Source organism: Bufo bufo, chromosome 11 (assembly GCF_905171765.1).
Source record: "Bufo bufo chromosome 11, aBufBuf1.1, whole genome shotgun sequence".
Taxonomy (NCBI): domain Eukaryota; kingdom Metazoa; phylum Chordata; class Amphibia; order Anura; family Bufonidae; genus Bufo; species Bufo bufo.
Window position 1 is genome coordinate 45080585 of NC_053399.1, and position 22076 is coordinate 45102660.

Genomic DNA, 22076 nt, shown 5'->3' on the forward strand with positions numbered 1-22076 from the left:
TTGAGGCGGAAATGCGCCAAAAACTCTGTGCGAACTGGCCTTTAATATTGCCACACACAATACGGCTGCAGCGTTTACGTCACGCATGGCTGTCCGCTAAGGCTGCGAGGCGTATCGGCAATGTCAAACACATGTCCAGCAGTGCTGACCATTACCACACAGCGCTGTTTATTTCCTCCCCTCAGTCTCTATAATGGCTATGCTATGCCCATAACTTATGGCAAAACATCAAATTGTGTATCTCTGAGGAGCCCCTGCTTTAAAGAGTTAATACTACAACACATGGCCTCCACTGAGGGGTTTCCATGCCACATTTATATAAGCTGCAGTCATATGGGAGGAGGATTATACGTTATAGAGAACTAGTTTATTGCCGCCCTGACAGCAGCAGCAGCAGCTCGTGTCATCATTCTGAGCATGCTCGGTGCGCCCTAGTGTGATCACTTCCGCCCTCACTTGTTACCTCACTTCTGCCCTTACGTTCTGAGCATGCTCAGTGTGACTAATGTCTTTGCGTCCACCCTGACGTTCTTCCTTACGTACTCTGCGTGCTCAGTGCTCTTCTGGGACCGCTCACCCTTGTGCACTTTGTTTTGCACTTTTCACATGGTTGCAGCATATCAACAATAACGCCCTCCATCTACCAGGTAAGACTGCTTGGGGTTATAGTCTTGTTTTGCAGTTTTTATTTCTCCTCCTCCTTTATGCACACACTGTCTCAAGCAATGGCCGGTCCTGTGCAGTATTGCAGTATGTGTATTTTCTGTATTTGGCTTTATTACTAAATACACACACTTTTTATTATTTTTATTAGTGTGTTGTATGTGTTTTCTCTGTTCAAAACATCTGTTATGCTGTTTGAAGTGTTTTTTGTTTTTTTTCCAGTCTTTTGATATTGATGGCCGCCATCAGGATAGGTTATCAATATCAGATCTCTGGGGGACTGACTCCCAGGACCACCGCCAATCAGCTGTTCCCACATTCACCGGTTATATCCACGGTATAGTTTGCGGTGCTGCCGGCTGATGAAAACAGCTGATCGGAGGCAGTGCCGGACGTTGCGCTCCCACAATCCGATATAGACGATCTGTCCTGGCTGGGAAACCCATTTAAGGCTAGGTCTACATTGCAGCATTTGTCGCGCGGCTAGGGTTGGACGATATCAAAAATATTCAGACGATAACGATATTAAAAAATTTATCGCGATAACGATATATATCGCGATAAATACCCGTTTAAAAGAAAAAAAAACACAAGGAGACGTTATACTGTATGGGGGGCCACAAGGAGACGTTATACTGTATGGGGGGCCACAAGGAGACATTATACTGTATGGGTGGGCCACAAGGAGACATTATACTGTATGGGGGGGCCACAAGGAGACGTTATACTGTATTGGGGGCCACAAGGAGACATTATACTGTATGGGGGGCCACAAGGAGACATTATACTGTATGGGGGCAGCCACAAGGAGACGTTACACTGTATGGGGGGCCACAAGGAGACGTTATACTTTATGGGGGTAGCCACAAGGAGACGTTATACTGTATGGGGGGCCACAAGGAGATGTTATACTGTATGGGGGGCCACAAGTAGACATTATACTGTATGGGGGCAGCCACAAGGAGACGTTATACTGTATGGGGGGCCACAAGGAGACGTTATACTGTATTGGGGGCCACAAGGAGACATTATACTGTATGGGGGGGCCACAAGGAGACATTATACTGTATGGGGGGGCCACAAGGAGACATTATACTGTATGGGGGGCCACAAGGAGACATACTGTATGGGGGGCCACAAGGAGACGTTATACTGTATGGGGGCAGCCACAAGGAGACGTTATACTGTATGGGGGCAGCCACAAGGAGACATTATACTGTATGGGGGCAGCCAGAAGGAGACATTATACTGTATGGGGGCGGGGGCCCAAGGAGACGTTATACTGTATGGGGGCGGGGGCCACAAGGAGACGTTATACTGTATGGGGGGCCACAAGGAGACGTTATACTGTATGGGGGCAGCCACAAGGAGACATTATACTGTATGGGGGGCAGCCACAAGGAGACGTTATACTGTATGGGGGGCAGCCACAAGGAGGCGTTATACTGTATGGGGGGCAGCCACAAGGAGGCGTTATACTGTATGGGGGGCAGCCACAAGGAGGCGTTATACTGTATGGGGGCAGCCACAAGGAGACGTTATACTGTATGGGGGCAGCCACAAGGAGACGTTATACTGCATGGGGGGCCACAAGGAGGCGTTACACTGTATGGGGGGCCACAAGGAGGCGTTACACTGTATGGGGGGCCACAAGGAGGCGTTACACTGTATGGGGGGCCACAAGGAGGCGTTACACTGTATGGGGGGCCACAAGGAGGCGTTATAATAAGGTCTTGTGGCCACAGGCCACCATACATGCAGTAATACTTTGCGATATACCTTTCCCGCGGCTGCCTCGCTTGTGTGCTCTGATTCTGACATCAGATGCCGGTGGGCAGAGATTTGAATATGGGAGCAAGGAGGAGGGAGAGCCGGGGCGGCCGCTGCGGGAAGTAGTAAGTTTATAATTTCGTCACCAGAGCACACAGTAGTGAGGCAGCCGCAGGAAAAGTCTCTCCAGAGACACCAGTACTCACACAGGGGATCGATTCGCCACATATACAATAGAGCCGGCACTGGTGGGTGACGACGGTGATGATGTCAGATGGTGGGTGGAGACTTGACTAAGGGAGGCGGAGCAAGAAGGAGCCAGGTCAGGAGCGAGAGGAAGTAATGTTACTTCAGTGGCAGCGCTATGCAAGGTGCAGGGGCGGGCGGGCGCACGTTTAGAAGCGGTCAGCGCACAATATCGCCGTTTTTTTTAATACCGCGGTATATCGTGATACCGGTATATCGCCCAACCCTACGCGCGGCAGGGCGCAACTACATTGCAGCATTTGTCGCGCGGCAGGGCGCAACTACATTGCAGCATTTGTCGCGCGGCAGGGCGCAACTACATTGCAGCATTTGTCGCGCGGCAGGGCGCAACTACATTGCAGCATTTGTCGCGCGGCAGGGCGCAACTACATTGCAGCATTTGTCGCGCGGCAGGGCGCAACTACATTGCAGCATTTGTCGCGCGGCAGGGCGCAACTACATTGCAGCATTGTCGCGCGCAGGGCGCAACTACATTGCAGCATTTGTCGCGCGACAGGGCGCAACTACATTGCAGCATTTGTCGCGCGGCAGGGCGCAACTACATTGCAGCATTTGTCGCGCGACAGGGCGCAACTACATTGCAGCATTTGTCGCGCGACAGGGCGCAACTACATTGCAGCATTTGTCGCGCGACAGGGCGCAACTACATTGCAGCATTTGTCGCGCGACAGGGCGCAACTACATTGCAGCATTTGTCGCGCGACAGGGCGCAACTACATTGCAGCATTTGTCGCGCGACAGGGCGCAACTACATTGCAGCATTTGTCGCGCGACAGGGCGCAACTACATTGCAGCATTTGTCGCGCGACAGGGCGCAACTACATTGCAGCATTTGTCGCGCAATAATGGCAGTCTATGGTGTCGCACTGCAACATGCGATGCAACATCTCGAATGGATTTTCTGCGACTGTTGCGTTGCAGTTGCAGCATGTTGCAGTGCGACACCATAGACTGCTATTATAAAAATTGTTGCGCTACAAATGTCGTCGTGTAGACCTAGCCTAAGTGTCTAGCTGTTGCAGTACTACAACTTCCAGCATGCCCTGAGAGCTGCAGCTGGTAACCCAGATTCTTGCATGACCGACCTGTCTGTTATGCAGCAACACACTGCCGGCTCTGTATTGCTGCACAGCTAGATAAGCATGACGTTCGTAGGCCTGGACGAGAGCCTCTCGGCCAGCAGTCATATCATTATCAGAGGTGTCAGATCTTTCTTTAACCCATTACTTTCTTTTTGGACGTTTTGCAGAGCGATCAGTTAAAGCCATGAAAAGTGTTACGGTTGCCGCAGGGAAGCGAAGGGCTAAGGTGGAGGATGTAGAATCGCCACCTATGGCAAGCTGCAAGGAGGGCGTGCGAGGGATACTGAGAGCGCTGCAGAGCTGTGTGGGGAAGGTAAGCAGATGCTGCCATATTGTGCACATAGAGCGCCTCAGTGAGATCATTGGAGCATATTCACCAAGACTGGGGTTTATATTCAATGTGCAGTATTTACTAAAGGGGTTGTCATACCATAAGAACTAATCACATAGGGGATCATTTTGTGATCGGTGTGGGTTCAACTGTTCAGCCCTCCAATCAATCACTAGAATGGAGTGCATGGAGTGACGGTGACGGGTTGTCCAGCTTTTTAACACTTTTTGGCTTCTCCCTTCCTTAGGGGGGGTGCTTTGTCCCTCTGACCCTCCTAATAAGCAGAGAACCCCTTTAAAAGGGTATTTCAGGATTAAAATATTGATGGACTATCCTCGTGCACCTGACACCCCGCACTCCTGCCATTCGCTCCGGTGCTAGAATTACACAGTTCAGTCCATTGTGTAGTGGACAAGGCTGCTAACAGTAGACATGCTCTCATTGACTCTACTCTGAAACAGCTGGTCAGAGGGGGGTGCGGGTGTCAGACCTCCACCAGTCTGATAATGATGGCCTTTCGAATTTGTGGACAAACCCTAACCCTTATTGACACGTCAGTGATTGTGAGCCAAAACCAGGAGCCTCCACAGACATAAGGTATAAGGGAAAGATCTGCACCTGTTCTGTGTTTAGAGCCGCACCTGGTTTTGGCTCAAAATCACTGATGGAAAACACTGACCGAACACTGACTGTGTGAATGAGGCATAAGTGGTAAAACAATTGGGTGGTTTTATCTAGGACCTTCTTTGTAAGATGTAAGGTTCTAGTGTGGATCAACCTTATAGATATTGAGGCTTTTTCCTTAGTTACTTCGTGTACATTCAGTAGAAGATGTATCACTGCTTTTTACCCTTTCTCAGCTTCAGCAGCTGAAGATGCGGTGAATATGTCCATAAACTGGGAAAAGATCCAGTGCCTGCCTGATGCCAAACCAGCATTCCTGTGCGCTGTCCTTCATCAGCACATATCTGAACTTCAGGTAGCAAGTTTTAATGATACTATGATATTTAAGATATTATTTAAAGCCTATGTACACCTTTGGAGGCAATTTTTGTTTAAAATTGCATTTTACTCATTTTTGGCAAAAATCATATTTTCAATTGGCCTTTATTAAGAATATTGAGCTGTTCTGTCACAAAGGGTCAACAGTTTTTCTAACTGCGTGACTGGTACTTTCACTTTTAAATTCGTTTCGGTGGTAAAGGTGATTGCTTTATGGATTCAGTTTCCACGGACCATAACGCAATTCTATGACGGCATGCATAACTGAATACCTTTAGAGGCATTTCCGTTATTCATTCGTCATAATACAGATGAAACTCAAAATCAGAATCTCGTGCAAAAGTCATTTATTTCAGTAATGCAAATTAATAGTGAATGCATTAATGCAGCTTAAAGAGGACCTTTCACTAGTTTAAAAACTAAAAACTAACTATATCAGTGGGCAGAGCGGCGCCCAGGGTTCCCCCTGCACTTACTTGTATATCTGGGCACCGCTCCGTTCGCCCGGTATAGGCTCCGGTGTCTGCAGCTCACTCTGTTTTACTGGGCGGAGTTTTTGTATAGGGTTGTCCTCCAAGCTCCCAGGATATGCGCTGTGCGCTACGATTGGCCAGCGCTGCAGCACGGGACAACCCCTCATACAAAAACTCCGCCCAGTACACATGAGGGAGCTGCAGACACCGGAGCCTATAACCGGTGCGAACGGAAGAGCGGCGCCAGAATACTTGTAAGTGCAGGGGGGACCCCTGGGCGCGCTGATATAGTTAGTTTTTAGTTTTTAAACTAGTGAAAGGTCCTCTGTAACATTAGAATTTTGTGAAAAGGTTCACTATTCTAGGCTCAAAGTGTCTCACTCTAGTCAGCTAATTAATCATACCCCCTGAGCAAGGAGTACTCAATATTGAGACTTTGGGGTTTCATAAGCTATAAGCCCATAATCATCCAAATTATAACAAATAAAGGCTTGAAATATCTCGCTTTGCATGTAAGGAGTCTATCTCATGTGTTAGTTTCACCTTTTAAGTTGCATCACTGAAATAAATTAACTTTGCACGATATTCTAATTTTTTGAGTTTCACCTGTGAAGTCTATGGGCTGCAAAACGGATCCTTCCCTTTTTCATTATGCAAGGGTTTTTTACTAGTCATGAAACATCCGAAGTCGATTCACATAATACTTTGTTTGAATACTGTATGGAGCGAGCGCTCAGTACAGTATTAGAATGTATTGGCTCCTATGAGCTGAAGTTATTACTTCACGAAGTCTCGTGAGACTTCGCATAATAACTTCATAAATAAATTTCTACTGTAAAAAAACATTTCCCCGAACTTTGGTTCAGTTCCAAGTGAAGCATCACACTATATGTGCAGGGTCTGCTCTCCTGAGTGTAGACGCCCAACGGCATAGGTAGGTTTAGCGTAGGGCCTGCCTGAGACCACCTTGGCACCGGTAGGCGGGCACACATGTGTTTTGATCAAAAACGGGCGCCGTGTTCAGCGGTGAACTGTGGCCGGTGCTTCCCATTCACAGCTGCAGTCCTGGGCTGTGTGGGTGCGGTTGTTCTGGGATCTGCTCCACAGTTTCCTCTCAGCCCTGGCCACAGCATGTTTGCTGTTTGTTTTCTGCAGCACTTACTTAAAGAGCTTCTGTCACCCCCCCAGACAGCAATTTTCAGTATTGGACTTAATATAATTGCTAATGTACGCAGAGTCCATATATACCCCTCTTACCTCTGGCTGTGCTTTAAATTCTTTAAAAATAGTACTTTTGTGATATGCAAATGTCTTCACTACCAGCAAGTTGGGCGGTTACTTGCTGGTAGCCGCCGTCCCCTCCTCCACTTCATTGACAGGGCCAGCGAGCGCTCTCCTCCTCCCGCTGGCCCTGTCTGCAGCTGAAATCCTGCACCTGCGCTGTACCGGTCCTCATTCGCCGCAGGCACTCTGAGAGAAGGACGCTCGCTTGGCTGCTCCTTCCTCAGTGCGCCTGCGCCGATGACTCAGCCCTACACCCGGAAGAGAAGACGCCGGCATCGCTGGTAAGGAGGCGGAGAGTCCGGTGACGTCGCTGGATGCTTGATTCAGGTAAGTATTTGCCTAATAAGCATGCAGCCACTACAACCCCCAAAAGTGGGAGGAAAATGGCAGTGCGTCTTATGGGGCCATTTTTACACTGATACACCGCCGACCGCAAGCTGCACAGCACGGCCGGCGTGCGCTCGCTGGCCCTGTCAATCAAGTGGAGGAGGGGGCGTTTTTTTAGACCGAGGATGCGGCGGCTACCAGCAAGTAACCGCCCAACTTGCTGGTAGTGAAGAAATTTGCATATCACAAAAGTACTATTTTAAAGAATTTAAAGCACCGCCAGAGGTAAGAGGGGTATATATGGACTCTGCGTACATTAGCAATTATATTAAGTCCAATACTGAAAATTTTCGGGTTAGGTCATGTGACCCCGCTTACCAATCCTAGGCCTCCTGTGCATATATAAGTGGCTCAGCCCCCTTCTCAGATTCCTCAGTGTCAAGGTCCTTGTGTCCCGCTAAGGTTCCTGTTTTCAGCTTGTGTTCCTGACTCGTATCTATATTCCTGGACTCTGCTACCTATTATCCCTACCTGCTTGCCGTTGACTCTGTTGCCGATCTTGACCGTACCTGTGCCGTTTGCCCTGACCTTTTGCCTGTCTGACTACGCCTCTGTCTCATCCTTCGGTCCTGCTCCTCTGGTACTCATCTCAGGTACCTCCTGGTCTGCCTGGACCAGCTGCCTCGTATGCCTATCCTCCTCTAGAGGTACCGACCTGGTGTTCCCTTCGGGAAAGTCTATCCCCACCATCAGGGGTATTGTGAAGATCCAGGGGTTCACTTAGACAACGCCCTTAGAGGATGTAGGACACGTGGCACAGTGGGTTCACACCCCCTGGGTCGTGACAGTCCATATATATTGTTTGCATCTATTGTGTTATTATTATTTAGTGCATTATTTTCCTTGATTTTTATTTATTTTATTATTTTTTTCCTTGTCACTGTACCATTCACAAAGTGTAGGGCAGTTCTGCACTGACTAGACACACCTGCTCACACTATAACAACACCACCACTAGAGGCTCCTCTGGTGACATCAGTGGTTGATGCATAGCGCACTCCTTGACGTCTCCAACATCGTTGGCAGCCGTCATTTCTGCTCAGCATGAATTGACTTTGATCAGTGAACTGCACTAAGGCTTACTGGTCCCTTGTCCAGCGCAGGTGCTCCCTGGCCCATGCAAGACAATCAGGCCTGATCCTGGACGTGTGGTCATGTACCCTTGCGGGTCGTCTAGCATGCAGACCACGCTGGTGTAAATGGTTTCGAATGGTCTGACGTGACACTTGGGTGCCTCTCACCTCCCTTAGATGTGCCTGGAGTTGTGTGGCATTCATCATCCGGTTCCGCAGGGCATTATTCACAATGAAGCGGTCATCAGCGTGGGATGTGGCCAAAGGATGTCCACTTCTATGCCTTTCTGTGACTCTCCCAGTCTCTCGCTATCTCTGTTGCAACCTGCTGATGACACTCTAAGCTCAGTGGCCATTTCTGTCTGAGAACATCCTGCTTAAAGCCTTGCAGTGGCGAAGTACTGTCGATCCATTGTTAGGTGTTGTCTTGGTCTCATGATGTCAAAATGTGAACAGCATGATGAGGAGGACTGTTTAAATACCAATTCTAATTGAAGCAGGAAATTTATTGGGCGATACTTTGATCAAACACCTGTTGTAAATTTTGCCGTTAAGCTTTTTTAAAATTTTGCCAAGAACAGCAAGTTGTGCAAAAAGTACTGAAACACTGAACAGTTGGACATGTGTATTCTAAAGTTTAGAGAAGTTTACCTGTAAAGGTTAGAGTGCATTTTAGGTTCATCCTGAAAATTCACCCACAAGCCAAATATCCCTAACTTTTTGTGAGTAATGTATCAATAGTGAGTATTTGGCTACATGCACACAACCGTTGTGTGTTTTGCGGTCTGCAAATTGCGGATCCACAAAACACGGGTGGCGTCCGTGTGCGTTACGCAATTTGAGGAACGGCACGGACAGCCTTTATATAACTGCCTATTCTTGTCGCAAAGCGCGGACAAGAATAGGACATGTTTTTTTTTTTTGGTCCACGGAACGGAGCCACGGATGCGGACAGCAGACAGAGTGCTGTCCAACGGCCGTGTGCATGAGGCCTTTATGTGCTGTTAGGAAAGATAAGGGCATCATAGTGCTGTGCAAAGTTTTAGGCAGTTGTGGAACAAAATGCTGCAAAATAAAAATGCCTTTAATAACCGAAGTGTTAATGCTTTATTTTTATTAGTTAACAGAATGCAAAGTGAATAAACAAAAGAGAAATCTAAATCTAGTGAATATTTGGTGTGACCTTTAATACCAACATCAGTTCTTTTAGGTACACTAGCACACAGTTTTTGAAGGAACTCTGCAGGGAGGTTGTTCCAAACATCTTGGAGAACTAACCACAGATCTTCTGTGGATGTAGGCTTGCTCAAATCTTTGTCTCTTCATGTAATCCCAGACAGACTTGATGATCAGAGGCTCTGTAGGGGCTATATCATCGCTTCCAGGACTCCTTTTTCTTTTTTACACTAAAGATAGTTTTTAATAACATTGGCTGTATATTTAGGGTCCTTGTTCTTCTGCTGAATAAATTTGGAGCCAATTGGATGCCTCCCTGATGGTATTGAATAAGTGTCTGCCTCCTTAATCCTGACCAGACCCCCAACTCTATGCCACAGGATACTGTTATGTCCTAACAGCAGGCTTACTGAACAGACAGGCCTGGTGTTTTTGGGATCATTGTCCTCTATCCAGGGCAGTTTCGGCCAAGCTTTAGCTGTTGGATAGATGGACTCACGTTTCTTTCTAGAATACTTTGGTATACAGAGGAGTTCATGGTTGACTCAATGAATGCAAGGTGCCCAGGTCCTATGGCAAAACAAGACAAATCATCAACCCTCCTCCATTGCGCTTGACATTTGGTATGAGATGTTTGTGCTGATGTGCTGTATTTGGGTTTCACAAAACGTGGTGCCTATGCCTCCTCATAAATTACATGGCTCCTCTGGCAGCGCAGGCCCGAGGCTTGATGAATCAGGGCCTTTGTTCCTGAAGTCTTGTAGTTTGTTTGGATGCAGCTTTGTAAACTTAAGCCGTGCTACCATTTTCTTTTTAGAAAGAAGAGGCTTTCTCCTGGCAACCCTCCCAAACAAGCCATACTTGTTCAGTCTTTTTTTTATTGTACTGTCATGAACTTTAACATTTAACATGCTAATTGTGGCCCGTAGAGTCTTCGATGTAGCTCGTTTTTATTTTGCAGTTTCTCTGAGCATTGCACGCTCTGACCTTGGGGTGAATTATTGGGGCAGTCTCTGCTGGGAAGATTGTCAACTGTCTTGAATGTTTTCCACTTGTGAATAATCTTTCTTATTGTAGAATGATAAGACTTCAGATTGTTTGGAAATAGCCATATGACCCTTCCCAAAATGATTTAAGATCATTGCTTATCACATGCCTGAATGTTTCAGACCAGCAAACTTCCAAATCTTCTTCTTTTTATAGAAGTGGTCACACATCATTTAATGCTTAGGAGCACCTATTTCCTACTTGCTGTCTAACTACCTATGGAAGCAGTAAGGGTGCACTTAAGCCCCTCTGAGTTGAGCATTGGAGCATTTCATGCTCCGATGCTCCCCCTTACCCTGCGCTGTATAGTGCAGGGCAAGAGCTTTCTCTTAAGACCCGGTGACGTACCGGGACTATGCTAGGCGGAGGCTTCTGCCTACCCGTGAGCTTGGTGACGTCACCGGCACTAATGGGTGGGATTTAGTGCTGCCCTAGCCTGTAAAAGCAATGTAAAAATATGAACAAAAAAAAGCCCTTGTCCTGCGCGATGCAGCAACTGAACTCAGAGGGGCTGAGTGGGGGGAGTAGGAGTTATGTCCGGGTTCAGCTCTGATGACACAGTGTAGCTTGGCATATGCTTTTGTTCATGTAAAGTTATATTTGTTTATATTTATAAGACCTTAAAAAAAAAATCTGACTTTTTATTATGTCCTGATATGTAAAACCATAGAATTCAAGAGGGTGTACCTTGTTTTTCTCATGACTGTATATCCAGAGACACCTGCATTTAGTACAAAAAAAAACAAGTAATATTTCCTGTTACGGAGCGCCACCAGCCAAATTCTTGCAGGAAGTATCTATATGTACTGCTTAAAAATCTTACTATCTGTGAGTGGTGCCCTTACTATCTTGTGAGTCTCACAAACGTCTCAGGGCACACAATGACTCCTCAAACAAATTTTCTCCGCTGCAATCCTTCCCTAAATTACTCAAGATTTGACTGTCTTAGCCAACATTAAGTAGACCTCAAAACACTGAGTGCAAGCACTTGTGGGAAAGCAGAGGATATCGTACTCAGGTTTTTAAGTGTCTACTGACCACAAATATATATATATATATTACTCACTTCTACGAGGAGAGTTAGTAGTCAAACTCTCTTCATTATCCAGGGCCACGAAACAGAGCTCTTATACCATAAATCGCGTATTACCGCAGGCAGTCGCCATATGCAGCACAAAAAGTTTATTAAAAAAAACTGTGAAACAGTAAAATTGCTTAAAACTGGGATGCTCAAGCTGCGGCCCTCCATCTGTTGCAAAACTACAACTCCCACCATGCCCGGCTGTAGGATGTCCGGGCATGCTGAGAGTTGTAGTTTTGCAACAGCTGGAGGGCCTCAGGTTGGGCATCCCTGAAAAAACCTTCAACGCATTTCGGTGCATCCTCCTTCCCCAGGAACACTTAGGTCCACATTCCTCCATTTAGACTACTTTGTTTTGTTCCTCCTCCTCTATGTTCCTGTCCTATTAAACCAGAACTGATATATCAGACTAGGTAAAGTAAGCAATAGGGATGGATCAAGGTGAATGGACTTGTTCTGCTATCTATCTAATCAGATACAGGGTATAAGGAGAAAGGATCAGATGCAGTCTATTACGAGCAAGTAACAATTGAGTAATTATGTAATTTTGTAAATGAGGTTGCGAGTTATAAGTGCGCGGTGCAGAAATCCTTTATTATGAGGAATTTAAATAATCTTTTATTATTGTGAAAAGCTTTGCGCTGACTGTTGCTGCCTGCTTAAATATAGTATGATATGAATACGGCAGCTCACCACGCACAATATCATCTGCTGTTGAGATTTTTTTTTGTGCTCATTGCCAGGCATTGTTATTTAATCAGTGTTATGTTATTAGCTGCAAAAAAAGAACATCTCGTCAGAGACACAGGAAGGAAAAGAAAATAACATGCATTCAACCTAAATAGATAAGAATTGTTTAGGGCATGAATGAGGTTCCGCTCTGCGGAGGATGCGAGGATAGCATTGGCCACATGCATACAAGATACAGTATTTTTTGCTTTTGAGACACTTTTTTTCTCCCAAAAGTGGGGGGAAATGGCAAGTGCGTATTATTAGGGAATACTAATGAACGCTTTCATTATGGAAGCAGTATGCAGGAGACGCAGGGAGCGGTGACTATAGTGCTGCTAGCAGCTCCGATAGTCTGCTGGCGATGTCAGGAGCCTGGCCATATAAGGGGCCGACTGTCCCCATCGGGGCGAACCCATGGATACTAACTATGGCTACCGCCACTCATTGTATGCCAGGAAGCTGTGTGCAACAGGTACCCCCGAGACTATAGACAATAGCCACCTGTGCCAGGTGGAAGTGGAAGACGCTCTGATGGTGGCTCTGCTGGATTCAGGGAGTCTGGTGTCCCTGGTAAGAGCTGCCCGCAAAGTATACTGGCCGAAAAGTTGTGTCGTGTGCATCCATGGAGATGTAAAGGACTATCCCACCACCCTGGTGTCTCTGTCCACGGTGGCTGGCAGGTGGACTCACGAGGTGGCCGTCGCCACCAATTTACATTATGAACTTATTATTGGGAGAGACTTCCCGGGTTTCCCGACAATGTGGCCTGATACGAAAGTTGCCAATATCCGTGAAACAGGTGTAACCCCAGTAGAGTGGCCTTGCTCAGGGGGGAAACCAGAACCCTGGGAGCCTGAGACCGAAGGGCCAGCGGTAGGGGTGGGGCCGCCACTGCGGTGGAAGAGGGGGAGGCAAACCTGTTGAGTGTAATGGTGGGAGACGTGGAGTATTTGCCGCTGGGTCCTGAGTTGGCAGACCTCAACGTCTCCGGGGAAAATTTCGGTACAGCACCGGGACCCAACGCTATCTCGGGCCTGGGAAAACATTGTAATAGTTGATGGTAAACCTCAACAATCGGAGGCCGAGTCGATGTTTCCCCGTTTTGTGGTTCATCAGAAGATGCTGTAACAGGTAAACCAACTACGGGGTGAGCATATTGAACAGCTGGTGGTGCCAAAGGCGTATCGCAAGCTCGTGTTGGACCTAGCCCGCCAACATGTTCTTGGGGGACACCTGGGATGGCAGAAAACGCAGGACCAGATTCTACAGCGGTTTTACTGGCCCAGTATATTCAGAGAGGTGGAAGAATAATGTAAGTCTTGCCCAACCTGCCAGATAACTAGCCCCCAGCCACATTTCCGTAGTCCCCTGGTACCTCTCCCGATTATTGAGATTCCGTTTGAGCGAATCGCTATGGATCTCATAGGCCCAGTACCGAAATCCGAGAGGGCACCAACACATCTTGGTAGTTTTAGACTATGCAACTCTGTACCTGGAGGTGGTGCCCCTGCGACATACATCGGCCAAACTCATAGCTAAGGATTTAATGGAGATGTTTTCCCGAGTGGGACTACCTAAAGAGGTTCTGACTGACCAGGGGACCCCTTTTATGTGAAAGGTCATAAGGGAACTCTGTAAGTTACTGCACATAAAACCGCTACGGAAGTCTGTTTATCATCTGCAAACGGACGGCCTGGTAGAGAGCTTTAATCAAACATTAAAAGACATGTTAAAAAGAGTGGTGTCTAAGAATGGGAGGTATTGGGACCTTCTTCTGCCCTCTATCATGTTCGCAGTGCGAGAGGTGCCCCAGGCTTCTACTGGGTTCTCGCTCTTCAAACTCCTATATTTTCCGCAAACTAAATGAGATTTCCAAATTTGAATGATGAGCTTATTGAGAGGTTAGGCAAAGCCCGGTATTTTTCTGTTTTGGACCTCACCAAAGGGTACTGGCAGGTACCCTTAATGGAGGCTGCCAAAGAGAAAACTGCCTTCATCACACCAGAGGGGCTGTATCAGTATAATATGTTACCCTTTGGTCTGCACGGCTCCCTCGCCACCTTTCAACGGCTCATGGACATTGTGCTGCGTCCACATCGTCGGTACGCTTTGGCTTACCTGGAACGATATTGTCATCCACAGTACCGACTGGGAAAGTCACCTAGCCAGGATACAGGCTGTAGTGGACTCCGTTCGAAAGGCTGGACTAACAGCTAACCTAAAAAAATGTGCGATTGGGCGCGGAGTCATCAAACCCCAAGTGAACAAAATAGAGACGATACGGAATTGGCCCCAACCTGTCACTACTAGGCAAGTAAAGTCGTTCCTGGGAATGGTGGGATATTATATGAGGTTTGTCCCCCACTTTGCTACGGTGGCCGCACCCTTGACAGGGCTCTTGAAGGGACGCAAGTCAGTGATGGTTCACTGGGATGATCAGGCGGAAAAGGCTTTCTCCGCTTTGAAGTCGGCCCCGTGTGGGTCCCCGGTTTTGGTGACGCCCGACTTCAAAAGGGAGTTTATAGTACAGACCGATGCCTCCGAAGTATCTTACTGGGAGTAGTCAAAGTGCTGGGTGGGTGACTACTCCCCACATGCCAGGCTGGGTCTTGGCAGGCTTATAAAAAAAACAGCCAGCTCTGTCAGGTGTTGTGTATTACCTCCCTCTGACAGTGGAGCTCTGAAGACCGTGTATCAGGCGAGCAGGCCACCTTAAAGCCCGCAAGTGGACTTTCTGAGGCTGAGCATTCAGCCGGGTGTGAACTGACACCCAGGATACCAGGTGAACTTTATTTTGTTTTTCTGTGTGTGAACAAGCACCAAGCCTGAAAAGTGACTGTTGTGTTGTTTTATAAGTGTGAATAAACACTGAAAAGTGATTTACAACCTGGTCCTTTGCCTCTATACTGCATCCGCTAAGCAAATCCCCACACTACGTATAGTATCAGGACATAGTGCATGTAGGGTTCCACTATGACCTGACACTGTGCGACGTCAGGTCACAGTGCTTAGTAGCGCCGGCGGAAGACCAAGTAGTGCAGGAAGAGTACACTGGATCTGCAGAGTGGCAGCACTGTCCTGCGCACAAGAGGTAGATTGTTTTATTTATTTTACTGTCTGATCTGAGGTCTGATAAAGAATGGAGGTCTGATTAGTGGTCTGATAAAGACTGAGAGGTTTGAACTAGGGTCTGATGAAGACTGGCAGTCTGATTGGTGGGTCTGATGAAGATTGGGGTCTGATATGAGGTCTGATTAAAGATTGGGTGTCGGATCAGTGGTCTGATGAAAAATATTTTTGTTCTTGTTTTTCTCCTCAAAAATCTAGGTGCATCTTACAAAGTGAAAAATATGGTACTTTTGCTGATGTCTGTTTTGAGGCTTGCATGCATGGCAAAATAGACATTACACCTGCCTTGGCTTTGCTTTGATCCATGTATCTCCAAATCCAGGGTTATAGTTTTTAACTGATGTCCTAAATGGCAGCTATTTTCTATTTTATTGCGTTTGTTATATATGATTTTTTTAGTTTTTTTTAAGAAAAATTGCTGGTGCTAACGACAAAGATGTTAATTATAATTTATCCTCTTCTGAATCTTGTTTCTCAGTTGGAGGGAGAGCCAATCTGAGTGACTATTCCCTCCTTAAACTGTACTTTAAATGTAAAAATGTTACAATATATTTAAATTAAATTCAGTAGGATTTTATTTTTTTACAAATCCTTTTTGTTTAGTAAATATTTGTGTATGTGTAGCTCTTTCTTTTCACTTTTTTAGTGTGAACATGTAAAAAATGTTAGTGTTATTCCCATCACATACATTAGGGGCATATCGCTAAGATGCCCCCATTGTCTGATAGGTGCGGGTCCCACCTCTCGCACCTACAAGGAGAACAGAGCGGGAAGAGCTGTGGCTGGAGGACCCCGGGTTTCCCGAGGTCCGTCCACCAGCAAGCGCTGCTCCCATACAAGTGAATGGGAGCGCACCGCAAACGCGTGGGCCCTGCTCCCATTCATTTCTACCGGCAGACGGAAATAGCCAGGCCAGCGCTCTGTTTTTTTCGCGGCCTCATTGAAATGGAGGGCGGCTGCTCAGTGCGCTCTCCATTAATTTCTCCGCTCTGTTCTCGTTGTAGGTGCACTCCCAGAGGTGGAACCCGCACCTATCAGACAATGGGGGCATATCCTAGCGATATGCCCCCATTGTATGTGATGGCAAAACCCCTTTAAAAGTTCATAGTTAGAACCTAACTTGGTGATTTATTATACTTATGTATTTCTTATGTGTTTGTATTTTTCAGCCTCTTTTAGATCAGCTTCAAACCCTTGTAAATGGAAAAGAACAGAGTGCCGACCTACAGCACACCACAGAGGCTCCCTATACTGTCGATGTTGTGGAAGTGAAGGAGAACATTAACGTTGGAAATACTGGCACAAAACATGCTCTAAATAAAAACTTGGAATGTCTACCAGATCCCGCAGTTGTCCAGATTCAGGCTGGAAAGTCAGAAGTGAGTGATGATTAGTCTTGTATTTTAACTAATATTTTTGCATTTAATTTTGACTAGTATTATTCCACCCTTGGAGTTACCTGCAGGGGGAAGTTTGAATTTTCACTTTTCTATGCAAACCGCTTTAGAGCTTGAAATACACATGTGGAGTAATTCATTAAGACCAAAAGTATGTCCTTCCAGCACTTCTTTCCATATGTGTGTTTTTTGTTTTTTGTTTTTTTTGTTCCTTGCAGCTTGCTTTATATCTTCAGAAAATCGACTTTGATCCATATGCTAATGAGGCATTAAAGTGCCCATAGAGGCTTTTTTTATTTTTATTTTTTATTCAAAGGAGCCCAGGAACACCCCCATAGAGTGCCCAGTCCCGCCCTCCTGCAGAGGCCAAGCGCGCCTCTCCTCCGCTCATACGTTACACCCCCAGTAACGTCGTTGCCGCCCCCCAGCTACATCACTAGCAGCCGATAACCCAACTCGCCCTTTCCCTTCAGCACCGCCAACAAATCTCGCTTCAGCATCGACAATTCAGAAACCTCCTCGGAAATGTAAAAAAGTCCATCTGGTGTAAAACTGTTAATAACAGGAAGGAGAGAGATGCATCTTCTGTTCCTCAGTCTATCTCAAGGCCTCTTTACACAAGTTGATAATTCGTCCGATCGAGCGAGGAATGAGTCGTTATTCAAGACTTTAACGTTCGACCCACAACCCTTTAGATTAGCAGGGTATAGTGTAAAAATGTGTTGATTGCGATCATGTTGTTTGTAACAGTAAAGCGCACTGCGAAATCATCTGTCATGGAAATGATACCAGTTTACACTTGTGGGATTCTGGACGACGAATGAAGATTAGGTGTCTACATTGGTGATCACAGGAATGAAAAGCTAAGCAAGTATTGCTTGTTGTTCAATGCTTTTACACTACTCAATAATTGATCACTTTCGCTCGATTTAACTTTTTTTTTAAAACTATTATCTACTTGTGTAAAGGGGCCTTTAGAGGCTGCATGCTGTTAGTGGGGAGCAGCAGAGGTGAGAAGGGCAGATTTCACACACTATAAAGACCTTGGGGGTCATTTATTAAGACCAGCGTTTTAGACACGGTCTTAATATCCCCTATAGCAGGCGGTGGATCAGTTGGAGTTATGTAGAAGCGTCCGCCTCTACTTCGGCAGATCCACCACCTCTTCTAAGCGTAAGATAGCTCGTTTGCTGGTGTACATTTAGACTATTTTCTACACCTAAATCAGGCATAGAAAATGGTAAATTTTGCTGGCCCGTCCCCTTTTTCTCCCATATCACGCCCACTTTTTTAGACCTGGTGTGAGTCGGGAAAAGTTGTAGATTGTGATGTAAAGGACCATTGCACCGCAATCTGCACCAGAAATACGCCTAATATAGACATATTTCTGGTACATAAATGACCCCCCCCCCCCCCCCGTCCCTCAAATGGTCGTTAAGCCTTCCACAAATGCTTTATAAATCAATAGTACTTAGGAATATAAGAACTTTGTAATATATCTTATCAGAGGAAAATGCCTCTCTCTTGCTCTAGCACAGGGTTGGCCAACCTGCGGCTCTCCAGCTGTTGCAAAACTACAACTCCCAGTATGCCCAGTCTGCAGCTCCGCCGTCCTCCCCTTTACAAAGACTTCTATGGGCAGAAGATATTTAGATCCTTTTAGTCATCTTGTGGATCGCAGTCTCTCAAGTTGGTTTTAGCAGAGAATATTGTTTTAGAAGGGGGTAAGAAAAGTCTGATAAGTGGAGAAAGAGGCATTTTTTTCTGATATTACAAAGCTTTTTATATTTACCTGTACCATTGATTTATGCAATGTTTGTTGAATGGTTATTGAACATTTAAGCAATCATGGGAAGAGAAAAATGTACAGCAATCATCTAGACTGTATGAAACGCTAATTAGTTCTCATAATGAGAAAATTATAATTGAACACATTATGATTACTATTTGACATATGGTCGCAATGACATACATGTGTTCTCATACAGAGTCTGTACCTGTATTGTCCCTTTAAGTAAAGCAAAGCTTGATGTGATTTCCATCACTGTGTCCACATGAATCTTCATAGCTCTTATTCACTATAGCGTGCAGCATTTCAGAGTGTTCAAAATCAAAGGCAAGTTGATGGGTGCACACACGCTGTGTCTTTTTCTGAACATATCCAATTCCCCCTACCCCCTCACTCCATCTTTTTTTTTTGCCGTGCTTACTCCCTGTAGATCGACAGAAGGATATTGGCATTCATAGAGAGAAAGCAAGCAGAGATCAATGAAAACAACGTCCGGGAGTTCTGCAACGTTATTGATTGTAATCAAGGTAAATGTTCCTACAGTCACTCCATTTCCCAGTGATCTCTGCTAGAGATATGACTCAAAATGTGTGCTCTCAGTCTTATTCATGGCTTTGTACGGCTAGAGATTCACTTTGATTCATCTTGCAAAGAATAGTTAGGTAATGCAATTGCCACACAAACACTGCCTGCCTTTCATTTTGCTGCATATAGAACAACGATACATTTAGATGGGGGGGGGGGGGGAGTGAATAGGTGTAGCATCATAATTATTATAATTTTTTTTTACCTTTGTCTTATAAATATAATTTAGCTTCCTGTCATGTTTTAATTCGGGCATATAAATTTACCAAATTTTATTCATTTGCCCAAATTTTTATATTTTTAGTAAAGGGCATCTGTCAGCAGATCTGTACCTATGACACTGGCTGACCTGTTGCATGTGCACTTGGCAGCTGAAGGCATCTGTGTTGGTCCCATGTTCATATGTCTGAAGTCACTTTGTGGGGCTTACATAGTGGAAACCCCCCCATAAATGGCCCCATTTTAGAAACTAAACCCCTCAACTTACTCAAAACTGATTTTTACAAACTTTGCTAACCCTTTAGGTGTTCCACAAAAATTTAAGAAAAATGGAGATGAAATTTATAAATTTCACTTTTTTGGCAGATTTTCCATTTTAATCTATTCTTCTCTTTAACACATCGAGGGTTAACAGCCAAACAAAACTCAGTATTTATTACCCTGATCCTGTGGTTTACAGAAACACCCACCATGTGGTTGTAAACTGATATAAGGGCACACTGCAGGGCGCAGAAGAAAAGAAGCGCCATATGGTTTTTGGAAGGCAGATTTTGCTGGACTGGTTTTTAGATGCCCTGTCCCATTTGAAGCCCCCCTGATATGCACCCTTACAGTAAAAACTCCCAAAAAGTGACCCTATTTCGGAAACTAGGGGATAAGGTGCCAGTTTTTTTGGTACTATTTTGGGGTACATATGATTTTTAATTGCTCTATATTATGTTTTTTGTGAGGCAAGGTAACCCAAAAATGGCTGTTGTTATGGACGCAATGATATCGAATGTGCCTACGTTCTTTGTTTTCAGTTTTACAAAATAAAGCATTTTAGAAAAAAAAATTGTTTTTGTGTCTCCATTTTCTATACGCCATTTTTTTTCTTTCTTCCAATCGTCTTGTGCAGGGGCTCATTTTTTGCAGAAAGAGTTGTCATTTTTATTGCTTCCATTTTTGGGTACATATGTTTTTTTGAACATTCATTATTACACTTTATGGGGCAACATGACCAAAAAATTGGTTGTTTTGGAACAGTTTTTATTTATTTATTTATTTATTTATTTATTTTTACAGCGTTTACCTGAGGGGTTAGGTCATGTTACATTTTTATAGCGCAGATCATTACGGCGGTGGCAATACCTAATATGTATACTTTTTTCTTATTTAGTTTTAATTAAGTTTTACACAATAATAGCATTTTTAAAACCCCAAAAAAATGATGTTTTAGTGTCTCCAAAGTCTGAGAGTCATAGCTTTTTTATTTTTTAACTGACTTATGTAGGGGCTCATTTTTTGTGGGATGAGGTGACTGGTAATATTTTCGGGGGCATACACCTTTTTGATCGCTTGGTGTTGCAATTTTTGTGATGTAAGGTGACAAAAAAAGGCTTTTTTTTACTTTTTTTTTTTTACGGTGTTCACCTTGAGGGATTAGATCATGTGATATTTTTATAGAGCTGGTTGTCACAGACGCAGTGATACCTAATATGTGTACTTTTTTTTAATTTATTTCCCTTTAACACAATAATAGCATATTTGAAAAAAAAAAAAAAAAGATGTTTTAGTGTCTCTATGTTCTGAGAGCTATAGTTTTTTTTTTTTTGTGATTTTCTTTTGTAGGGGTTAATTTTTTGCGGGATGAGGTGACTGTTTTATTGGTACCATTTTGTGGGACATACACCTTTTTAATCGCTTGGTGTTGCACTTTTTGTGATGTAAGGTGACAAAAATGCCTTTTTTTTTTTTTTACACTGTTTTTATTTTTATCTTTTCATGGTGTTTATCGGACGGGGTGAATCATGTGATACATTTATAGAGCTGGTCTTTACGGACGCGGTGATATCTAATGTGTAGTTTATAAAAAATTTTCATTTTTTTTAATCTCTTATAAATGAGCGGATAGGAAAAGGCAATTTATTTTATTTTTAATTTACGTTTTAATTAATTACCGTATTTTTTGCTTTATAAGATAAGACGCACCCCAGATTTTAGAGTAGAAAAATAAGAAAAAATATTTTTCATCAGACCTCATATCAGCCCACTCAGAGCCTTATAAGACCTCAGATTAGCCCATCAGTACCCCCAGACCTCAGATTAGCCCATCAGTACCCCCAGACCTCAGATTAGCCCAGCAGTACCCCCAGACCTCAGATTAGCCCATCAGTACCCCCAGACCTCAGAATAGCCCATCAGACCTTAGATCAGGCTAAAATAAAAAATCATCTTACCTGTCCTGCTCCGCGGCTCCTCTTCAGCTGTCGCGCTCCCATCTTCCTGGCCTGCGCTGCACTATCACATGACTGCGTGCAGCGTCAGGTCATAGTGCGCACACTACGTTCTGACGCTGTGCAGCGCAGGCCGGGAAGATGGGAGCGCGACAGCTGAAGAGGAGCCGCGGCGCAGATCAGGGAGGGTAAATATTACCTGCGCTTGTGGTGCTTCGCTCCCCGCTCCTAATACATACTAGTGAGCGCTTCCATAATGGAAGCGCTCACTAGTATTCGTTTTATAAGAAGCGCTGACATTTTTCCCCCACTTTGGGGGGGGGGGGGTCGTGCGTCTTATAAAGCGAAAAATACGGTAATTAAAAAAAAAATA

General features: G+C 45.1%; 1 protein-coding gene across 1 annotated transcript in view; it reads left to right on the plus strand.

Annotated features, from left to right (window-relative positions):
• Nucleotides 1-522: 522 nt before the first annotated feature.
• LOC120982085 (MAP3K12 binding inhibitory protein 1) overlaps nt 523-22076 on the plus strand; it is a 37533-nt gene continuing 15979 nt past the window's right edge. The window contains exons 1-5 of the mRNA XM_040412003.1: nt 523-647; nt 3950-4095; nt 4974-5092; nt 16667-16876; nt 19114-19210. Coding sequence (XP_040267937.1) covers nt 5000-5092; nt 16667-16876; nt 19114-19210 — 400 coding nt within the window. The 5' untranslated portion in view covers nt 523-647; nt 3950-4095; nt 4974-4999. The remainder of the gene's footprint in view (nt 648-3949; nt 4096-4973; nt 5093-16666; nt 16877-19113; nt 19211-22076) is intronic.